At 39.9% G+C, this 18995-nt stretch overlaps 1 protein-coding gene across 3 annotated transcripts in view; it reads right to left on the bottom strand.

Annotated features, from left to right (window-relative positions):
• The window catches only part of MNAT1 (MNAT1 component of CDK activating kinase), a 128024-nt gene that overhangs the window by 84670 nt on the left and 24359 nt on the right, over nt 1–18995 (bottom strand). For all 3 annotated transcript variants that reach the window (XM_052783469.1, XM_052783468.1, XM_052783467.1), the window contains exons 2-3: nt 4564–4716; nt 2805–2878 (exon numbers count right to left, since the gene is read on the bottom strand). In XM_052783469.1, the coding sequence (XP_052639429.1) occupies nt 2805–2878; nt 4564–4716 (227 nt within the window). The remainder of the gene's footprint in view (nt 1–2804; nt 2879–4563; nt 4717–18995) is intronic.

The raw sequence follows: 18995 nt of genomic DNA on the forward strand, positions 1-18995 counted from the left end.
ATTCCAATAGCTGTTGTCCACTCCTTTCCCAAAGGCAGGTTTTAACCCTTTCACTTTATTTTTCTTCCTAGTGTTAATGACAATAAACTGTGTTTACAATGTTCTCAAATTGTTCAACTGATTTTTCTTCTGGGGAAAACTTGCTTTAAAATGTGGTTTCTATTTAAAGTCTTGTATAACACATTTTAGCCCAAAGCATTATTTAGTGGCTACATTCTAAACCACTTCAAAAATGTGTTTTTTATAATAGAAATCTTAAGAGGTGACTACCCTAATGTTTGTTTGACCTTCCCCTCTCACACTTTTGCTATACCACCCAACTCTTTTCTTTAAATAGAAAAAGTCTATAGGTATAACAATCCTGATACGAAGGGGGAAAATGCGTTTCAAGTGAGATCATATATCACATCAGTGGAATAAGACAGTGGAATAAGACAGTGCAATTGCTGCAAATGCTGGAGTGGAGCTGACCTACCTGAAACATTTGGAAAAACTATCAGAATTGTGCCAGGTCACATGAAATATACTTATACAGGCTGTTTACATTTTGTCTCTGCCAAGCAACTACTTCATTTAATCCCCCACAACAATTCAGAAAACAAAACATACCAGCAAAAAGAAAACAGGGTAAAGCTGCACTTTGACCGTCCCACAGAAAAACTGAAAGTTTGGGGCAGGGGGAGAAAGGGAAAATCCAGTTCTCTGCTCCCTCACTTCCTAAACTGGCAGCTTGAACAACCACCAGCAGCTACTGCCAACCTGCTGTACATCGGCTCCACAAGGCAAAACTTTGCGCTGCATGACTACACCCTTTCTTTCCTGTCTTGCAGCCTAGTTTTTCACATGCACAAATGAGCAGGGAATTCACATAGACAAAAAAAATGAAATAATACTCTCAGCAGTAAAATGTGAAGTAACCATACAGTCTCGAAGATACCTTTAACACATGGTTCAGCCATGCCACACACAACATGCACAGCAAAAACGCTGGAAGAAGTCTGGTACATAGCAATAGCGTGACAACTGTCAGGTGGAAAACTCAGCCCTGGAACGCAGGCAGGGAAGGGCTTAGGGAGAACAAGATGTGCGCAATGAGCTTTGTCACCAAGGACCAAGGAGAACAGGGCTTGAATTCTTACCCAAGGTGGTGTTCTTGCATCTAACCTCTCCTCCAGCTTCTGTATCTGCCTGAAGTTAGTAGATCATAAGTGACCCCTTTGACAGTGAAAATTAAGAGCCTTCTGACTGCACTCCTTTCCTCTCATTAGCCTGGCTGCTACATGAAGAAACTAGGAGGTAGTCAGACTTCCTATTCCGTTTAGTATTTTGGTATTCATATCAGGCAACTAACTCCAATTCCTAACAACTCTTATTGAGGTTCTTCATTATCCATTTGCAGGGCTGGCACAATTATTGACAAATTCACCCTTCTTCACAAGGTTACAAAGACCAGCCGTGATTTCTGCTGCTTCTAAACCAAGTTACGAGCGCAGGCTCTGGAACTGTTTGAAATTTAACAGCCCAATACCAAGAGCTGGAGAATCATAACATTCTGCACAAATTGATGAAGTTAAGGCAATTTCAGGCAAAACTTCAACTCCCTTGTTGCAGATGCTGAAAACCCCTGCAACAGCAGTAAGTGGGAAACCTGTATTTAATGCTACATAAATAAAAAGCATTTTTCCTTTCCATGAGCACACAGATTCTTCCAGGACCCTCTGGCTAAGATGCAACTATTCTTTCTACTTGCTCACTCCCTCCTTCCCCCACACCATCCAAAAAAATATATAAACAGAACTACACCCACATCGTCTCCTCCAGATATTTGGACCTGTATGAGTGTGCCTGGTATTTCCCAGCCACACGATTTAGCTCTCCAGCCTCAGCCTTCGGATGCCAACAAAAACATGATACATTACTCACAGCAGTAAGTGTACTGGATACATTTCTACAAAACACCACAGTGCAAAGAGGAGCAAGGGCTCCTTTGAGAAACCAAAGCGGAGTGGCATCTCCATATTTTCCTTCAAATCACATTCACTGCCCCTCATACATGTTCTAAGCCACCTCTTCTTCCTCCAGGATAAAAAAAGAAAAGCCTCAGAAGCTCATAAAACCCAAGAAACAAACCATTTAGGAGTCACTTCTTTGAACACATCCTTGTTTTTCTAAGCAAAATCCATCACTGCACTATAAATCACAAGTCACCCTAACTAAGAAGAAAATAAACTCTCTTGATAACATAGTCCCTTCCCCAAAGGGCAAAGTTCTGCTTCAACTAATCCAAAGAGAAAGGAATCAATGTCTGTTCCTAAACCTTCTCCTTCTGAACAGCAACATAAAATGCTACCACAGTGGTATGTAAGGTCATCAGCTTCAAAGCCGCTTCAACTACTGTACTTGCAGAAGCAAAAATGATGAAAGACACCATATGGCTTCTGTCATGGTAGATAAAGCTAATGGAGGCATATAATGAAAATTTCAATTTCTCCTCTCTTTGTTTAATCCTTCCCAGTGCATCACCAACGGTCCCCCTGCAAGTCTGTCTTTTCCAGCTATAAAGCACTACTTCCTCTTTGAATCGTGTTTTTTCTCTGGCAGATAAAATGTTTTACTTAACAGTGTCCTACAGATCAGCAAATATGATTGAAAACGTACAGGAAAAAAGTAATTAGACAAACATCTGATACTATGATAACTCCTGTTACAGAAACTCAGACATTCTCATAGGCAGCTGAGTCAGAAGATAAAAGCCTATGGTCTCATGAGCACAGAACATCAAAGATGCAAGCTTTAAGACTTACCAATTTCTTCTATTTCTTCCAGGAAATCATTATATTCACTTAGACTGGGAAAGTCATCCTCTCTTTTATTGTAGCTTTGAGAGAAGAAGAGACACAAGTATTTATATAACACACAAAGATGCAATTTCAATTCAACAAGGCTCTTGCTGCAAGCATATTGACATGTGCTTTGTGGCTCCCACAACCGACCAACGTACAGAATCTTTAAAAGGAGACAGAAGTGCTTGTTTCAAAGGAAAGGAGCCAGCCTGGCATAAATCGGTGCTATCTTTGCCTGCTGTTTGCCAATTCCTCTTCCAGGATTACAGGTAAACAGGAGCACAGAGGCTAGGATATACTAATTCCAAGCCAGCCCTTCAGCATGAGAAACCTGTTACCAAAGGCAGAGACAACAGTAAAATGCACAAGAAAAGCTTTTCTAGAAGTATTAGAAAAGGGAGTTTGGCTTTTTGCCAACAACAGAAAGTACATATCAGTGGCAAACTGAAAATGCTACACAATTATCTTATTTCATATCAATAGACCACTCCAGAACTCATTTATCCAACTCTTGATAGCTGGAAAAAGTAAAAAGATGAAGGGACAACTGGCTAGAACATAGACAGCCTCTGAAAGTCAAGACATGCAGGCTTTCTTCCCAAGAAAACATACAGCTGAGATTCTGCCTGCTCTGTGGACCAAGATACATGACACCCAGGAGTATAAAAATCTAATCCCGAGAACTAAGGCCAAATTCCAATTTGGGGACATTTTTTCTGCCTACTAAAAACTAATCTGGCAAATCCAAGCGGGCCAAGCATTTTACGTTTTCTGTTCTAACTACACTTCATTCTGTGTTTAGTCAACTAAGTTGACTTCATTCCAGTTAGACTTTTGTTAACTTCAGTAGACTTTATAATCAAACATCAAAATTATTACTGCTTTTCACATCAGCATCTTGGTATTCAACAATGCAATTTTCCCACATCTCAGCAACATCATGAGATTCATTTAGTATTGTACTAAGTCTTAGATAAAGGCTGCCAAGCTTACAGTTTACCTGTACGTTCATTTTTGCACACACAACTCTCTCCAGGTTTGTCATGTTCCATCAGACCTGCTTCTACCAAAACATCAACTGGTTCCCTCATTTTCCTTATAAAATGTTGTTTCTTAGCCACAAGGAGCAAGACGCAATTTTAGACCTCATTTATCTCAATTGCAAGAGCTCTCAAATCTACATTACAGACTAGTAACACAAGGCTTGTAAGGAAGCATTTCCACTAGCATTTCCACTAACAATTGTGAAGTAGAAAACAATGCGAACACAGCTTCTCTTTTGTCCATTTTCATTTTGAAGGGAACTAGCCTTCAACTCTCAGAACAGGTCCCCAGGGAACAAACAATCAAGGTCCTGTTTCTTGCCCCGCTCCCATGTTCACCCCCTCAAAGGCAAAGCTGCTGTAGTCCTCAATATCTAATCATCTCCATTTAGGAGGCAAGTCTTTGCCAAAGGAGGCAACATAGAAACACCCAACATTTTCTAATGCTAAGCAGGAATCCCTCAAGGCTAAACTGAGAATTCAGCCCTCAGTTGTTGCATAAAATCAGATTCTCTGAAATCCGTCCACGTTAAATGGAGTCAAGTTTTATGGGTTGTCACTTTACAAAAAAGAAGAAAATTAATCTCCTCTGTACTACTGGAGGAGTAAGTCAGTTTTTTTAAATGGTGATCCATGAAATATAGCCACTTTCTGTTCTTTTAACTGGTGACACTCACATTTTCAGCACTTTCTTCCGTATTTCCACTTCCTTGTCAACAGCAGGATCCTCAAAGAGCTGTACCCTGAAGTTACTCTTCCGCAGAGGGGTATCGCACTCCTGGCAATTCCCAGCCCCTCTCACAAACAGCAGTTCCACACAGCTCTCACATCTGCACAAGAAAAGAAGGGGTATAAAGGCAGATACATATTAAACAGTAACTGAAACACAGGATTGTCCCCCTTTTTTGCTGTTTACACATGCACTATAAGTACATGGTATATCTCCCTTTGATTTCACTATTTCTTCAGCACCCAACAGTGGCAAGGAAGCAAGGGCTCTCCACCACAGCTGAAAGGAAACAATCTCAGCAGCACAAATGCATTTATTCTCCTTGCCCAAACAACTCGGCCTCTTTGCTGAGACTGAAAGTTAATCCAAACACAATGATGGGTTTTGCGTCAAGGGGAAGCTTGTTTATTGACACCATCAAACTCATTTCACATGGACCAGACTGCAATATCCTTATTTACTCTGAGCACTACCTTGCTGCACAAAAAGCCTCGTTTATTTTCTTGATGCCGTTCACTGTGCAAAGTACTATTCAGCACAAGCAGGGATACAAATCTTGCCTGCAGCCTTCCAAGCTTCTACCAATACTACCATGGAGGAACTGCTACTACAAACCTGAGCTAAACTCCAGCCCAACACAGCTAAAAGAATTAAAATACCATTTTAACCAGCAACCAGCATTATGCAACTCTCCTGTGCCTTCTGTTAATACTTTTAAAATTGCACATAAAATATACTTTACACAGACGCTGCACAGAAATAAACCAAAAATACCTTTCTGGTTTTATTTCTTTTGTCTTAATGAAGATTTCAGTTTTTAACAACATGCTTGCTGACCAGTCAGTTGGCACTTAATAAAGGAAGAACACACAATAAGAAAGCCAATTTTTTTAAAAAGTACTTGGGTACTAATAATGTGCAAATTTCTAGCAGAGGACACCACCTGCTGCAGTCATTTCCTGCTGCTGGGGAGGCAAGGGGGTGTCTATTTATAGCTTTGCTATATTGAAGCCAAAACAGTTGTACATTAAGACCTAAGCTGTATTGTACCTTCACAAACCCAGCACAAAAGCTAAACAAGCTAAGAGAAACAATACTGACATGGTTGCGAAGGATCTTAAACAAAACTTTCACTCTGGTGACCTACCCCCAACTAAACTGGTTCCAGTACTTACAGAGGCAGAGCTAGCTAGAGCCAACCAGTTTTAACCAGCTTCTGTTTCCAAGATTAGAAAAAGTGCAAAACAAACGCAATTGTATCTTACAATTAAAAAAAAAAAAATTAGAGCAATTTTTTGTTGTTGCTAACACAAGTAGAACTACAGTTTCAAAATGCATCTTGCACAGCAGCTGCCAATGTTAAAGAGCAAAGCTTGAATTTACTTGGACATTTTCCTGCTCCAGAATTCCTTTAGTTAGAAAACCAAGCACTTTTAAATACAATTTATTTGGGATGGGAAAGATCAAATCTTTTAGCACACTAGGCCTGAAATTCAGAAGTTACTGGGACATCAACTCAAGAAGTATACTTCTTTACGAAAATAATTTAGCTCACCACTATGGGAGAAACAAAACTCAATGCAAGAGAAGGCAAGGCAGGGAAAGGGTTTTCTCCTTCCTCCCCCAACCTGTCTGTGCATGCAACAGCCCGGTACATATGGACAGTTTCACTGTCTCCTTCATTTTGGCAGCTCGTGCTGTTTAGATGTCTCTCTCAACACAGCAGCGGAAGCACAGCAAAAAAACCCCTGCCTCTTCTTTCCTATTTTTAAGTTACAGAAAAGGGAGTGTAAAGCTACAGAACTTGGCAGGTGGATCCAGGTGTTTGTATTGGTTTTTTTAATCATGGTATTGCCTAAGGACCAACAGAACAGGGTCTCCATGTGCAAGATATTATGCACCTGAAACTACTTCAATCCCCCCCCGCCCCTTCCCTAAATCAAAGACATTTCAAGTTTACACAGGACTTGACTATGGAAAAAATACCTCCTTGGAAAAGCACTTCATACAATTGCCTCAATGCCTTTCCAAACTGGAACCAGTGTTTCTAAGGCTGGAAAATAGCTTTCCATACAAAAAAAGATGAGTCAACACCTCACTATGGGAATCCCACATCAGGCGATCACATTCTCACTCACTTATGCACATCCACCCTTATATTTATTCGTAGATAATTCCTTCTGAATTCAAAAGGGGTTATATGGGACAAGTCAAGGGCAGACCTGGACTCTGTCCAAATCCTGCCTCCTCTCCACCTCCAGATAGATTTAATATACACAGTTAGATCCCAAGCTTACTTCCTAGCAGGTCTGTCATTCTTGCCCCCACAAAGAGCAGCCACTTTCCCAGTGATGGCAAGAATGTCTGGTCACACATTTCCACCTGATTCTCGAGGAAGGAAAAAAGCCATCTCCTGAATCCCTCTCAACCAAGTTCCTTTTGGTTTCACAGCAGACCACTAAAGTCAGAGCATATGCAAACACCAGGAAGGCAGATTTCAATAAAGATGGATTTAATAAATTATTTCATGTCTTGAAATCAAAGATTTCAAAACGTGACTTGAAAAAACTTTATCTTGTACTGTAAAATTTGAAAATACAGCTTGACTTTTTTTTTTTTTTTTTTTTAAGAGATGCAGCAATTTATGTGACCACCAAAGGTAACCCAAACCCATGCAACAGCCAGACATCCCGGGCAGCACAGGACACCCCAACATCACAGCTGGCATTACAGAGCTCCCTCCTGGCACATAGACCACATCAATTCAGGCTGTCCTTCCATTTCTTTGCAAGTCCAACTCTTCCCCATTTGCCTTAGTGTGAGGACAGTCTGACTATGGAAGCAGGACATCATTCAGTGCATCTTTTATTGGCCAACGCATCACACATGGCTTTCCCCAAATGAGCAAAGCACCAAAACACCTGCTTAACTCCCCCTCAAATCATGGCCAAAACAGGTGGCCAAGTGTTTTCTTAAATTAGGAGCCTTAAATCAGTGATTTTTAATATGCATATGTATTCTGTATGCATACATGCTACATATATAAACTAACGACATGTGCTCATGCTTAAAAATCAGGTTTATGCATCTGTTCAAAACTGAATATGTCTGAAGACAACAGTTTCACATGAGGTCTAAACACTCAGGGTGTGATATTGCTGATTCTCCTCTTCACACTGAGATTGTACAGCCTCTGTGATCTGCATTCTATTTCACATATTCACTAAAAACTTTCACTACCTTTTGGATTTAAGTTTGTATCCTGAGAATAGGCAATCTGGATAAAGATATCAATAGAAAATGCCCAGGGAGTTACACATGCAGGACAACAGGGGAAGACTATTAGTAACGTCACCAACAAAAGCAATCACAACAACTCCAGGAACAATAAAGTCTCCTGGTCTTCCACACCAGGATAATAAACATCAGTATGCTCATTTTCATTTCCACAGACACTGGTTTGATCTGTCTTGTTCTTCTCTTTCATCCCCATGAAATATTAAACAAATGGCTCGGTCTATAAGCAGTCTAGTACAACGCCACATTTTTGAGGAAAGCAAATAACAAAGCATCTAGATGGTTTGGCACCATCAACACACAAATAGCACTGCATGCCCTCATGTCTGTGTTCAAGGACTTCGGGATCAAGAGCGTACTAAAAATGCTTTTAGTACACTGCAGAAAACAAGCAGACGTTCCTCTCCAGAAAACTTAGATATTTATCAACTAAATTACACTTACTGGAACTGACTGTTTTGGACAAAGTGTCTTCAAAGGGTACAAGATTTGTGCCCCATCCTGCATTCCCCACACATGCACACATATACTTCATGGAGGGATGATGGCAGATAAGGAATCAAGCCTCTTGGACACCGAACGGATGAAAATACCTAACAACATTAGCATAGCTTGATGGTGCTGCTTACTTTTCTAGCTTGGCTGGCAAGAGAGCAAACGGAATAAAGGAAGAGCTATTTTCACAAGCAGGAGTACAAGATATCCTTTCTTTTAGAATTTTAGATTCTGCTGAGTATAGCAAAAATTTGCAGGACTTCAGATACGCATCCATTAATCATTTCAGAAAAAAAATATCTTTACGGCTTTTGCTGTTGACTAGGAATATTACAGAATGAGTTACTACCCTTCTTTACAAAGGCTATTTTTAGTAGATATACTTATTAAATAGTATCAAATATTTAGAATGTTTAAGCCCCCCTTCTTCAGCTTTTATAACCAAGATGTTTCTGTTATTTAAAGTAACACGCAAAACAAATGATCCTCTCTACTATGGAACAAACAGTTTAGATTAAAAAATAATAATACAGCCTTCAAAATACAGCCTTCAACATACAGCCAAGACCTGAACCACAAACAAATGGAATGGAAAGAATCAGCAAAAAAGATGTGTTTTCACTTGTTCCTCAATTCTGATGTCAGAGGGAAATTTACTTACAGAAAGGGAATGACTCTTGATTTACGGAGAGGGAACATTAAAACCAACAGAAAAAACACACACGTGAGAAAGCTTACAGAAAAACATCTAGATTTTTAAATCAAAGATGCTTTTAGAAACATTCACAGGCTTTTTGCTTAGCTTGGGTTAGACAATTTTGTGTTCTTGTACAGAGATTCTTGAACTGAGACAAAACCAGCCCAATTTGGAGCGAGCAGCTGTCAAACCTGTTTATTTCGCAACCTTCAGTACATTTAGCAAGTCCCCATAACCCACAGTGGTTTCTGCTACATAGCCAAGAGTTCATCTACTATTCGCAGTTGGCCATTGCAGGCATATTTTCTAGGCTGATGGACTAATAGGCATAGCCTAGAAGGCAGGTTCTTCTTAGAATCTGCAGCCATGATGATCTCTGTGACCCAAAAACCTAAGGGAACTGAGCAACTTTTTTCCCATGTTACAGGTTAGGGATCAAAAGCTGAGGAAAGAGAAAGAAGTGTGACTGCAACAACACCAAACGCTTCTGAGAGCCTCAGAATAAAGGAGCTTACAAGATCAGTAGCTCCCAGAGGAACAGGGAGGTGGAGATAAAAATAAGTCTTCTCCTTTTCACACCTCAGCTTCAGGAACTCAGAAATCCTTATTCAAGCACTTGCAGAAGCAGCTGCCTATGTGTTTTGGGCCATCTCTTCCCTCTCCACCAAATACAAGAGAGAGTTGGGAGAAGATGATACCGATTACTCTTTCCCTCTTCCTCCATTGAGATTCTGTCAAGTCCTACCAATGGGGATCTTGCTGTTCTCACCTTTTAAGGAGACAACTTCAGAATGCTCGCAAAACCTTATTTGGCTGAAAACCCCACCATGGGCTTGTCTTCAACTAGTAAATAAACAGGTCTCACAAGCAGCCTATGCACCATGCAGAGATTACAGCTCGTTACGGCAATAAGACATCTCATGTTTCAGGCAGAAATCACAACTATCAATCAACAGATGAGAATTTTTGGTTTATAAACACTGTTGATAGGCTATCTTCAGTTGTCTGCAGCTCCCCTCTGTTCAGCCCACAGTAACATGCACTGCAAGACAAAATCTCAGAGATTACTTTGCTAACATTTTTTTTCCCCAGAAGTATCAATACTCCAGAGAGCTGATCTTAACCCCTCCTTTAAACAACAAAACAAAAAAGACTCCAATGCTTTACCTATATCTGTATTATGTCAATTCTCAGCATCATGTGCCAAGATGCTGAGCATGCAATTGTTCTTTTAGACTATTTATATCTTTTGGGAAAAGGATGCACGCACACACTTTTCTTTCATTTTTGCTCTGTCAGATGAGTTCTGCTCCATATTGCAGAAAGGAGGAGGTTAAATGAGCCCAGACATCTCAAAAATTTAGGTGACACTCAGCCACATTAACCCTATTTTCCAAACACCCATATACATACCCTGATACACAGACCAGTTCCATCTCAACTGCACTCGCCAGAAAGAAAACAGACCAGGTAGTGATTGAACTATAGCCTTGAATGACTGGCATTTTAAACAAAAGAAGACATACTGAGTCAATTAATAATAAACAGAAACATTTCCACCACCCATTGAGTTTCAACATCTCCATTACAAAACCATTTCAAGTGGCTTGGACCTGACAAGAGAGTTTGCAGCAAACTGAAACTTAACTCACATTTACCCAGTACAGATGAGCCTAGAAAAAAAATTAGAGAAGAACCTTTTATGGTGTTAACTCTGGATAGCATAGAGAAAATGTTTCTATAGGTATTTAAATAGAAGTGGTTCTTTATGAGATACTGCTGCCTAGTCAATTAAGCACACAATCATATAAAACATGTCTTACAGCACAATTATGTCAATTTGGTCAAACAACAGGCCAACACTTGACAGGCCCATTCTTGACACTTCAAGAGCAGCTGTGTGGCATTGAGAAATAAGTGTTTTCACAATGACTAGGCATACCAAAATCAACCAAGAATTTACCCAGTGTACCAGAACAACTACTTCAAATCCATTACAGTCTACTGGGTAAACACATGCACTAAAATAATAATTCAACTATGTCAATAACCCTTTTCTTATGCTTTATTCTCTTTGAATAAGAACCTTTGCAAGTTTTCTGGGTTCTCAACAAACATTAAATTGGGTGGCTATCAGGATTAGCAGCTGCCCACAGCACACCTCAACTTAAGACACAATTATGAAACTTCCCATGTCTAAAACGCAGAAACTGCACTTTTTTAGACATGATCCATCTCAACATTGCCCATTGTCTCACAAGACAAACATACTTATCATTAAGTTTAGGATCTCACACCGAACTCCATGCAAGACACATTGCTCCCTTCTCCTTCTGCACACTTTTGTTACCTCATGAGAAAGTCCTACACCATGGTGTGGGCTGAACTGCCCCCAAAGCTAACAGGTCTTACTAACTCAAGTATTTTGAGCATACACTTACTCAGTCTTATGAAACACCTGCATATGCCAGAAGTCACACTGGAAAAAACTAAAACATAGACAACTGAAAATAAATGCTTTGGGGACCCAAAATAGTCATGACAAATCTTTCACTTGATCCGAAACAAGGCTTCTACTTTCTGTTCTGTACTTTCAACTCATTTTACAGTACAACAATGGCATGTGGAAGCAAGACAAGGAAATACGGCTATACGGTAAAAGGAAAAAAAAAATTTAAAAGGTATTTGTGGCATGATGGGATAACCTGACCACATTACTGAGGGCTTGTCACAAGACACTCCCATATTTCATGTCTAATCTCAGAAAGTAAGAAGATAAAAGTTGATAAGACACACATCTGTAAGAGAACCAGGCACATGACCAAGGTTTTCTATAAAAAACAACAGTGGTTTGGGGTCTCAATGGGAAACATGCAAGTGTTTAAAACTCAAAAATCAAAACCTTTACTGATCTCTTGCAAACGTACCTGTTGAATGATCCGCATATGTTGGCTCATCTCTCCCAGGCTTTTGGGAGGAACTAAGCCAAATTTCTGCCATGAGCATAGGCTTGTATTTCACTTGAAGCATAAAAAGTACACAGTCCAGCTTCCTTAAGCTATTCAAATACAGAGACACAGTGTGGGTGTATGTACACACGATTAAAAACAACTGAAAAAGCCAGCCCATTGGAGCAATAACTGCATTGTCCATGTTCTGGATTGCTTTTTGAGCACCAACAGTGTTTTCAGAGCTGTGTGTAATGAAGAACTGTCCCCTCTACCACTAAGCTTGCTTGGTCTGAAAAGACTGGAAGAACAATCTGCCATAACAAAGTGTTACATGGGAGCTCCTGCATAAATCTTGTTTTATGATACAATAAAATCAACTGTTTCTTTTCACGTAATTTGTCAGAAATGAGTGACCAAACTCAAAGGTTAAGACACCAACTCCCATCCTCATATGTAGCAAAAGTCCTAACAACCTTGAGTTTATATATGCAGCCTAGGAACACCAAAATTGTATTTCTACATGTTAAGTCAGCACCAATGCCAAAGAAGCTGCTGTAATCTGCCTTCACACTGCCGTACACTGTCCTTGCCCTGCTGTCCTCTCCCGCAGGCCAGAAAAACATTTGTGCAGCCACATGGTTATTTGCTGGGTTATTTTCCAGCCAGATGAACTCTCCCATTTGGTTCACCACATGGTTCACAAATGCTTTTACCAGCACATAGCAATGGGCAAAGTGAAGGTAGGAATGAGCAGCCAGGGTGAGAAACCTGAAGCGGGATGTTGTCAAATATAAAATCCCAGGCAAAGCAAGCATATCGCACCACTATTGTGAAAGTCTTGAAAGACAGACATGTTTAAGACCCATTCATTAGGGAAGCTGAAGCACAAAGAACAGAGAACAGGGACTGTGTTTAGTACCGGACAATGCAGTTAGGTGCCCAGCAGCATGGGTAGGCACTTTTGTAAACACCCCTACATACCTACACAGCTTTGCAGATCTGCTCTCAAAGCGGAACTAGGAGAACCCTCAAGTGAACTCCAAGTCCCAACAAGCTGAGCAGCCAAACTTCCTGCAGACTTCAGACAGGTTAGGACATCCCACAAACAATGCTCCCATTCAGGCAGCTTCCACCTGTGTATTGACACTGAGAGGGCTTTGGCAAAGGGAGATACCCCAACTGCCAACATGCCTGTGACATGAGCACCAGCACAGCTGGGCTGCAAAGCAAGGGAAGAGGACGGCACCACAGCAGACCACCTCTGAACAGCTTAGGCTGATGTAGGATCACATCCTCAAAAACTCTGGCAATAACAGACCCTCTGCAGCATTCAGCACACTCTTTACAAACTGTGTAATAACATCTGAGGCAAGACAACTCCACTCTAGAGAAACACTTCCCCTGGAAGAGGGCTCCTCACCAGTGGTGATGGAAGTAACCACAGTAAATCAAACCTGTGGAGATGCCCAGCATGGCCAGGGACCCCCACTGAGGTCCTTTCAGTCTGAACAAGACCCCAGAACTAAGTTACCAGGAATAACCACTGGGTGGGAGAGCATAAAAAGCTGTTCCTCTTCCCACACTCTGGATTCAACAGCACTCGATGCTGTTTATTAAAAATTGTCCTTCCCTCTTACAGAGCTTTTATGACATACTCAGCTATTTTAGCTTGATCCAAAAGTATAAGGAGAGAGAACACCACCCAAAAAGCGTCCATCATTATTTCAGGGTACCCTGAAAGCTACTTGATCAACACACCTCTAGAAAGGTGAGCTGAAGCACAGTTACAAGGCAAGAATACAAGAACAGGTAGGATAGCAGACAGAGGATAAAAAGTATTTTTCAGAATTGCTAAAAATAAGAAAGTCAAAAAGCATGTCACATTATTTCAGAATATTTTAAACAAAGCATACAAGATTACTTTACAGGCAAGTCCTTCCACAACAGAAACAGAAGGCAATACATCTGAACAAAACAAATTCATGCATTTGAAACAAGTTACAAAGTCACTGGGAGCTCATCATTTAAAGAGCACCAAGGCAAGAAAGAGACACTCCTATACCAATTAAATAGTAGCTCATTGTCCCTCTGCAATGTGATGCAGTCATGAAAAGGCACATGCAACCCAAGGATGTATCAGGAGAGCTGCCTCTGTCAGAAAGACAAGAGTTACCAGCAGGATGTAAGGAGACTTCACCTGAAATGACATGTGCAGTTCTGGTCACTCATACTCAAAACAGATGAGCTCACCCTATAAATACAGCTAAGGGCAACTAGGAGGATCACAAGATTGGGAAGATTGGCTTACCAGAGGAGAAACAGCAGAAAAAGTTACTTAAACTAAAACACCACTGGTCCAACCAGTAGTGTAAAAATTTATACTGGAAATTGTAGTTCTCACCAGCCACAATAGTGAGAGTCTGGAACCATATCCAAAAGAAGTAACAGGGCAAAAATTAGTTTAAAAATGAAGTTTTAGAAGCTCACAGGAAGGATTTGATGACCTGATTGTCTTCAACAGGTAACTAGATTTGATAACCCAGAAGGTGCCTCCAGTCCTATCTATGGTCCTGGCTACGTGCTCTAAATTCTGAAACCCTGAGACAACAACAACTCAGGAAGAAAAATACAAAAAGGAGAGAGAAAAGCTACTTTTGGTGAAAATACTGGAATATTACATGCATCCTTGAATACTGAAAATTTTTTTCGAAGAACAACATGCATGGCACAGATGTTCTAGCATCTGCTCCTTCTGCTCGTAACAGAAATAACTCCTAACCATCAGTCTAAAGCAGTCTTTCATAAATTACACAGATTCATAGTCTTTTATCAATAACCAAATAATTTATCTTATCTGGCATAAACCATAATATGTATATGTCTCAGACGTCCAAACTCGATTCACTTGGGATCAATTTTTTCACCTTGTGGAAAAAGAGAAAAGGTAAGATACCATTCTGCTTGTCTTTAATAGCACAGAAGAAAACTAGAGAGTAAGCATTCTCAGCTTATTTCAGACAGTACATGTAATTTAATATGGATATATATTCTACTAGCATGTAAAAAATCTTCTGGTAGCAAATACATATTAGTTGATGCGTACTTCTGTACACCTTGTACTACACCATGCCTTAACTCACAAGTAAAACGAGTTTAGATGAACGACTTCTGTGCAGCAGAAGGCGGTGGTCATGACTCAACACATGATCATTCCTGTCTCTTATCAGTTCAACACAGCCTTAGGGAACAAACTGCTTCTCAAGACTGCTGGCTTTTCAGGGAGACAGACCAAAAGCACCAGTAGCCTTTGAATACTGAAGACTCAGTAGTATTTTTGTTGTTGAAAGCACCCCAGTTTCCCAGACTAGTGTAGGTAGTATTACATCATAACCCAATTCCCTACTAGAATTTCAATTGATTGGGGCATTATTTATTTCCTGCCCTAAAGCACCATTTAGAATGACTTGCTAAATCTCTGTTGCCTTTACTATTACAATTTTAATAGCTGGATGTCAGAGAGGGAAGAATGATCTCTATGCAGTCCTTAAACACCTTACAGAGCAGAGTCTAAATTATTCTTAACATTAAGTTGCAGAAAATCTCATCAGAAGAAAAACAAACAAAAAACCCAACTCAATAACATTTTATTGCCATCTTTCATCCAAATACAAACTTAATCCTTAAAGAAATAAGCCTGGGCAAGTATCTTTTAAAAAGAAAGACTGGCATTTTAGAAAAAGAAAAATCCATTTGCAAAGAGTGAAAGATGGGTGTATTTCTATTTTTGAAAACATAGAAAAAAAATCATTGACATGCAAGATACATATAATAACAAAAAAATCTAACAAACCATTCAGGGCTTGCTGAACAAGTTCCCTTCAATGTAATCACACACAGAAGCAGGGGTACGAGGGACCCCTGGGGTCATTCCCTGCATTTCTACAGAGCCATGTGTTAGACTGTCCAGAGAATCCGCAGAACATTTGCCCTGAACGTGCCACAGGCTACACAGAGCTCTGCAACCCAGCACTAAGGTTTTGACAAATCTACTTGTTTTGTAACCCAAAAAAGTTAAAGGAGATGTAAAGAATGAACCCAAAACTAAGCAAGGCATCTCTTGTTGCAATGGATCACTTATTTAGGAGTGTCCATGCTAACCTTGTGCCTAAAGCTCATTTGCGTCTTATCACTTCCCAGAGCCGGCACTTTTGATCCACTAATGATCTTTAGCATCACAGGCACCTTATCATGCTCTGCGGCTGCAGTCTCTGAAACTGTAGCACTAATAAATGCAAGTTACTAGAGTCACAAGTTTAGTTTTAGTTTCTATAACCCAACAGATTTTTATTGCATTTTCTTGAAAAACTTCTTTATCTCACCAATCTTCGTTTCCACCAGTGTAAGTGCAAAGGAGATATTAATTAGAAAATCCCAACAGTAGCAATTCAAACAGCTTCCCTGCCTCTCTAGTCTCATTTGGGAATCTCCTACTTCCTACCATTTTTTAAGGGTCATTCCTCACTCCATTTTCACATAATCCCTAAACAACCATTATCACATCTTTTCTCAGCATGAGATAAAATATAGACTGTGCTTCATAAACAGTGGAGACCTTAAGATTACATTCTTGGTAGGACACAGCATGATAAATATTTCAGGGGTGTCTTGAAATACCCTACAATATACAACACGTGGCCGTTGAAACAATCTCAAAAACAAGTATGTTTTGACTTATTACAAAAAGAAAGGAAAAACACACCAAAACCTCCTCCCCTCACCCCACGCTGGCCATTGAGCAGGTCAGATTGCAATTTCCTTTTTAAGGGTGGCAGAGATCCTGAACTACTTAAAGCCTAGTAGGGAACATTTTTTTGCATTGTAAATTTAATCATTAAAAAAAAAAAAAACCAAAAAACAACTTTCTCCTCAAGCTGAAAAATAAACAGCAATTGCTATTTTAGTACATTAAACCAGTTGGTGAACATCACACAAACTTTTTGAAGTCAAATTGTAAGGTCACATTCAATGCAACTACTTTTAGAGGAAGGTATTGAACAAAAATAAGGACGTGTGTCAGACCTTCATTAGCTATGCTGGCATCTCAACCATTTCCTACAGATTGTAGGGAATAAAAACCCAGCCCTGTTTCAGTGAAGTTAGAGTCCTGTTTGATACCCTGTGACGCTACCTCCAAGTAAGCAAATACATTACTCGCCACACCAAAGACATAACACAAACTGTTCTCTCAAAGTTGCAGCACATTTCAAATAATTTTTATCGTGATGAACATTTGTGATGCATATTCATTCTTTTAATATTTGTTAATAGGAGAGACGACAAGGAGAATCAGTTGCACAATGTGGGAGCAAGATGCAAGACAACATGTATTAATGAAGGATCAAAGACAAAAGAAAAAAAATACTTCTATTTTAGCAAAATAAATTATATTCTTGTTTGTATTGATGTCAGTACTTGTTATGCCACAAACTGCACAAAACAGAACACCCTGGTGTAGTTACTCAGCAGTGGATGCAGACACCAGGACAAGAGACTGCAGAGGACATGGGGAGGATGACACACAGCTGTCTCCCCACACTGGCAAGCTGATCATGATCGAATTGTTGCCAAACAATTTGAAGTCAGATAAATATCCACAAATCTGTTGTTCATTATGTGGAGTTCCTCCCATGCATAAAAACCAAACTCAGAACACAGATCTGTTGGGCATTTGTGTGTGGCTTGTTACTTGTGTGTGAGAATAGCTTGGGAGAAGTATTTCTGAATGCCTGTTTTAGCATAAACCCCACCTGCCACCCTCTGTAGAACTGGTCCAGTTTATTCGTTTTGCAGAAGAGTTTTGTTCATTCCGATCTCTGCATAACATTAAGTGAAAAAAAGTTCTCAAAATTTCCATTCACTACTTCAGCTGCAAATATTATGCAGACAACCAAATCCCACCATTATCAACAGCTACAGTTTTATGCTGCATGGCACCATAGCCCACCAGTCCCACTGATTAAGAGCCATCGAAAACAAGTAAGGAAGTGGAAATCTGGCCCAAGATTCAGATGATCAGTTCCAGACAATATTTGAGCTTATCTGTTTTATCCAAACATCAGCTGAGAAGCATTCAACAATGCTGCAGGTTCTCTCATAAACACCACACTGCTCCATAATTATACGGGATCTGTGTGCGTATTCAAAAGTGGCATTTATTTAGGCTCACAACAGCTGTATTAAAGCCATGTGTAATGAACATTGTTCCTGGTCTGAGAAACAGTGAATAGTATTTTCCTTATCCATATAAATCACACACAATAAACGCTTGATATTATCTAGTGCCGCTAAAGCAGTCAAATTAAAACAAATCAGGAGAGTATACCCTTGAGCACATAACTCTAGGAAGACTGAAAGCCTTTGAACACAGAATTTTATGCTTTTTATATGCTCCTAGCCTCATTCAAATAAGCTTATACACAATAATGAAAAGGATTTCTTCATCCACCACAACCCACTAAAAAAAAAAAAAAAAAAAATCAACACATCTATTTTACACATGAATTTTTGATTCTGCAGACCCTCCAAGAAAGCAGTAGCCACTAGCAAATTCCATTATGACCAGCAGATTGGGGGACCCAGTAAAGAAACCCAAAAAAGCAAAGGACCGGTTTTTCAGAAAGCAATGATCCCTCCAATTGCTGACATTTTGGAGGCGCCCACTTAACTCTGACCACCTTTAAACTTCTTGGCCAAAGCAAACTGCATACATGCAAGATATAAAATTCTCCCTACTCAAAAATGAATCTCTAAGGAGATCCCAGGCTGTGAATTATCTACTCCCACTGTTTTATGGAATTATGTATTACTATGAATTATTCGGCTCAATCCTGCAAGCTTAATGCACAAACTGTCCTTGATGTCCAACAGGGATAACCTGGG

The sequence above is a fragment of the Harpia harpyja genome, chromosome 3 (assembly GCF_026419915.1).
Source record: "Harpia harpyja isolate bHarHar1 chromosome 3, bHarHar1 primary haplotype, whole genome shotgun sequence".
NCBI classification, from domain to species: domain Eukaryota; kingdom Metazoa; phylum Chordata; class Aves; order Accipitriformes; family Accipitridae; genus Harpia; species Harpia harpyja.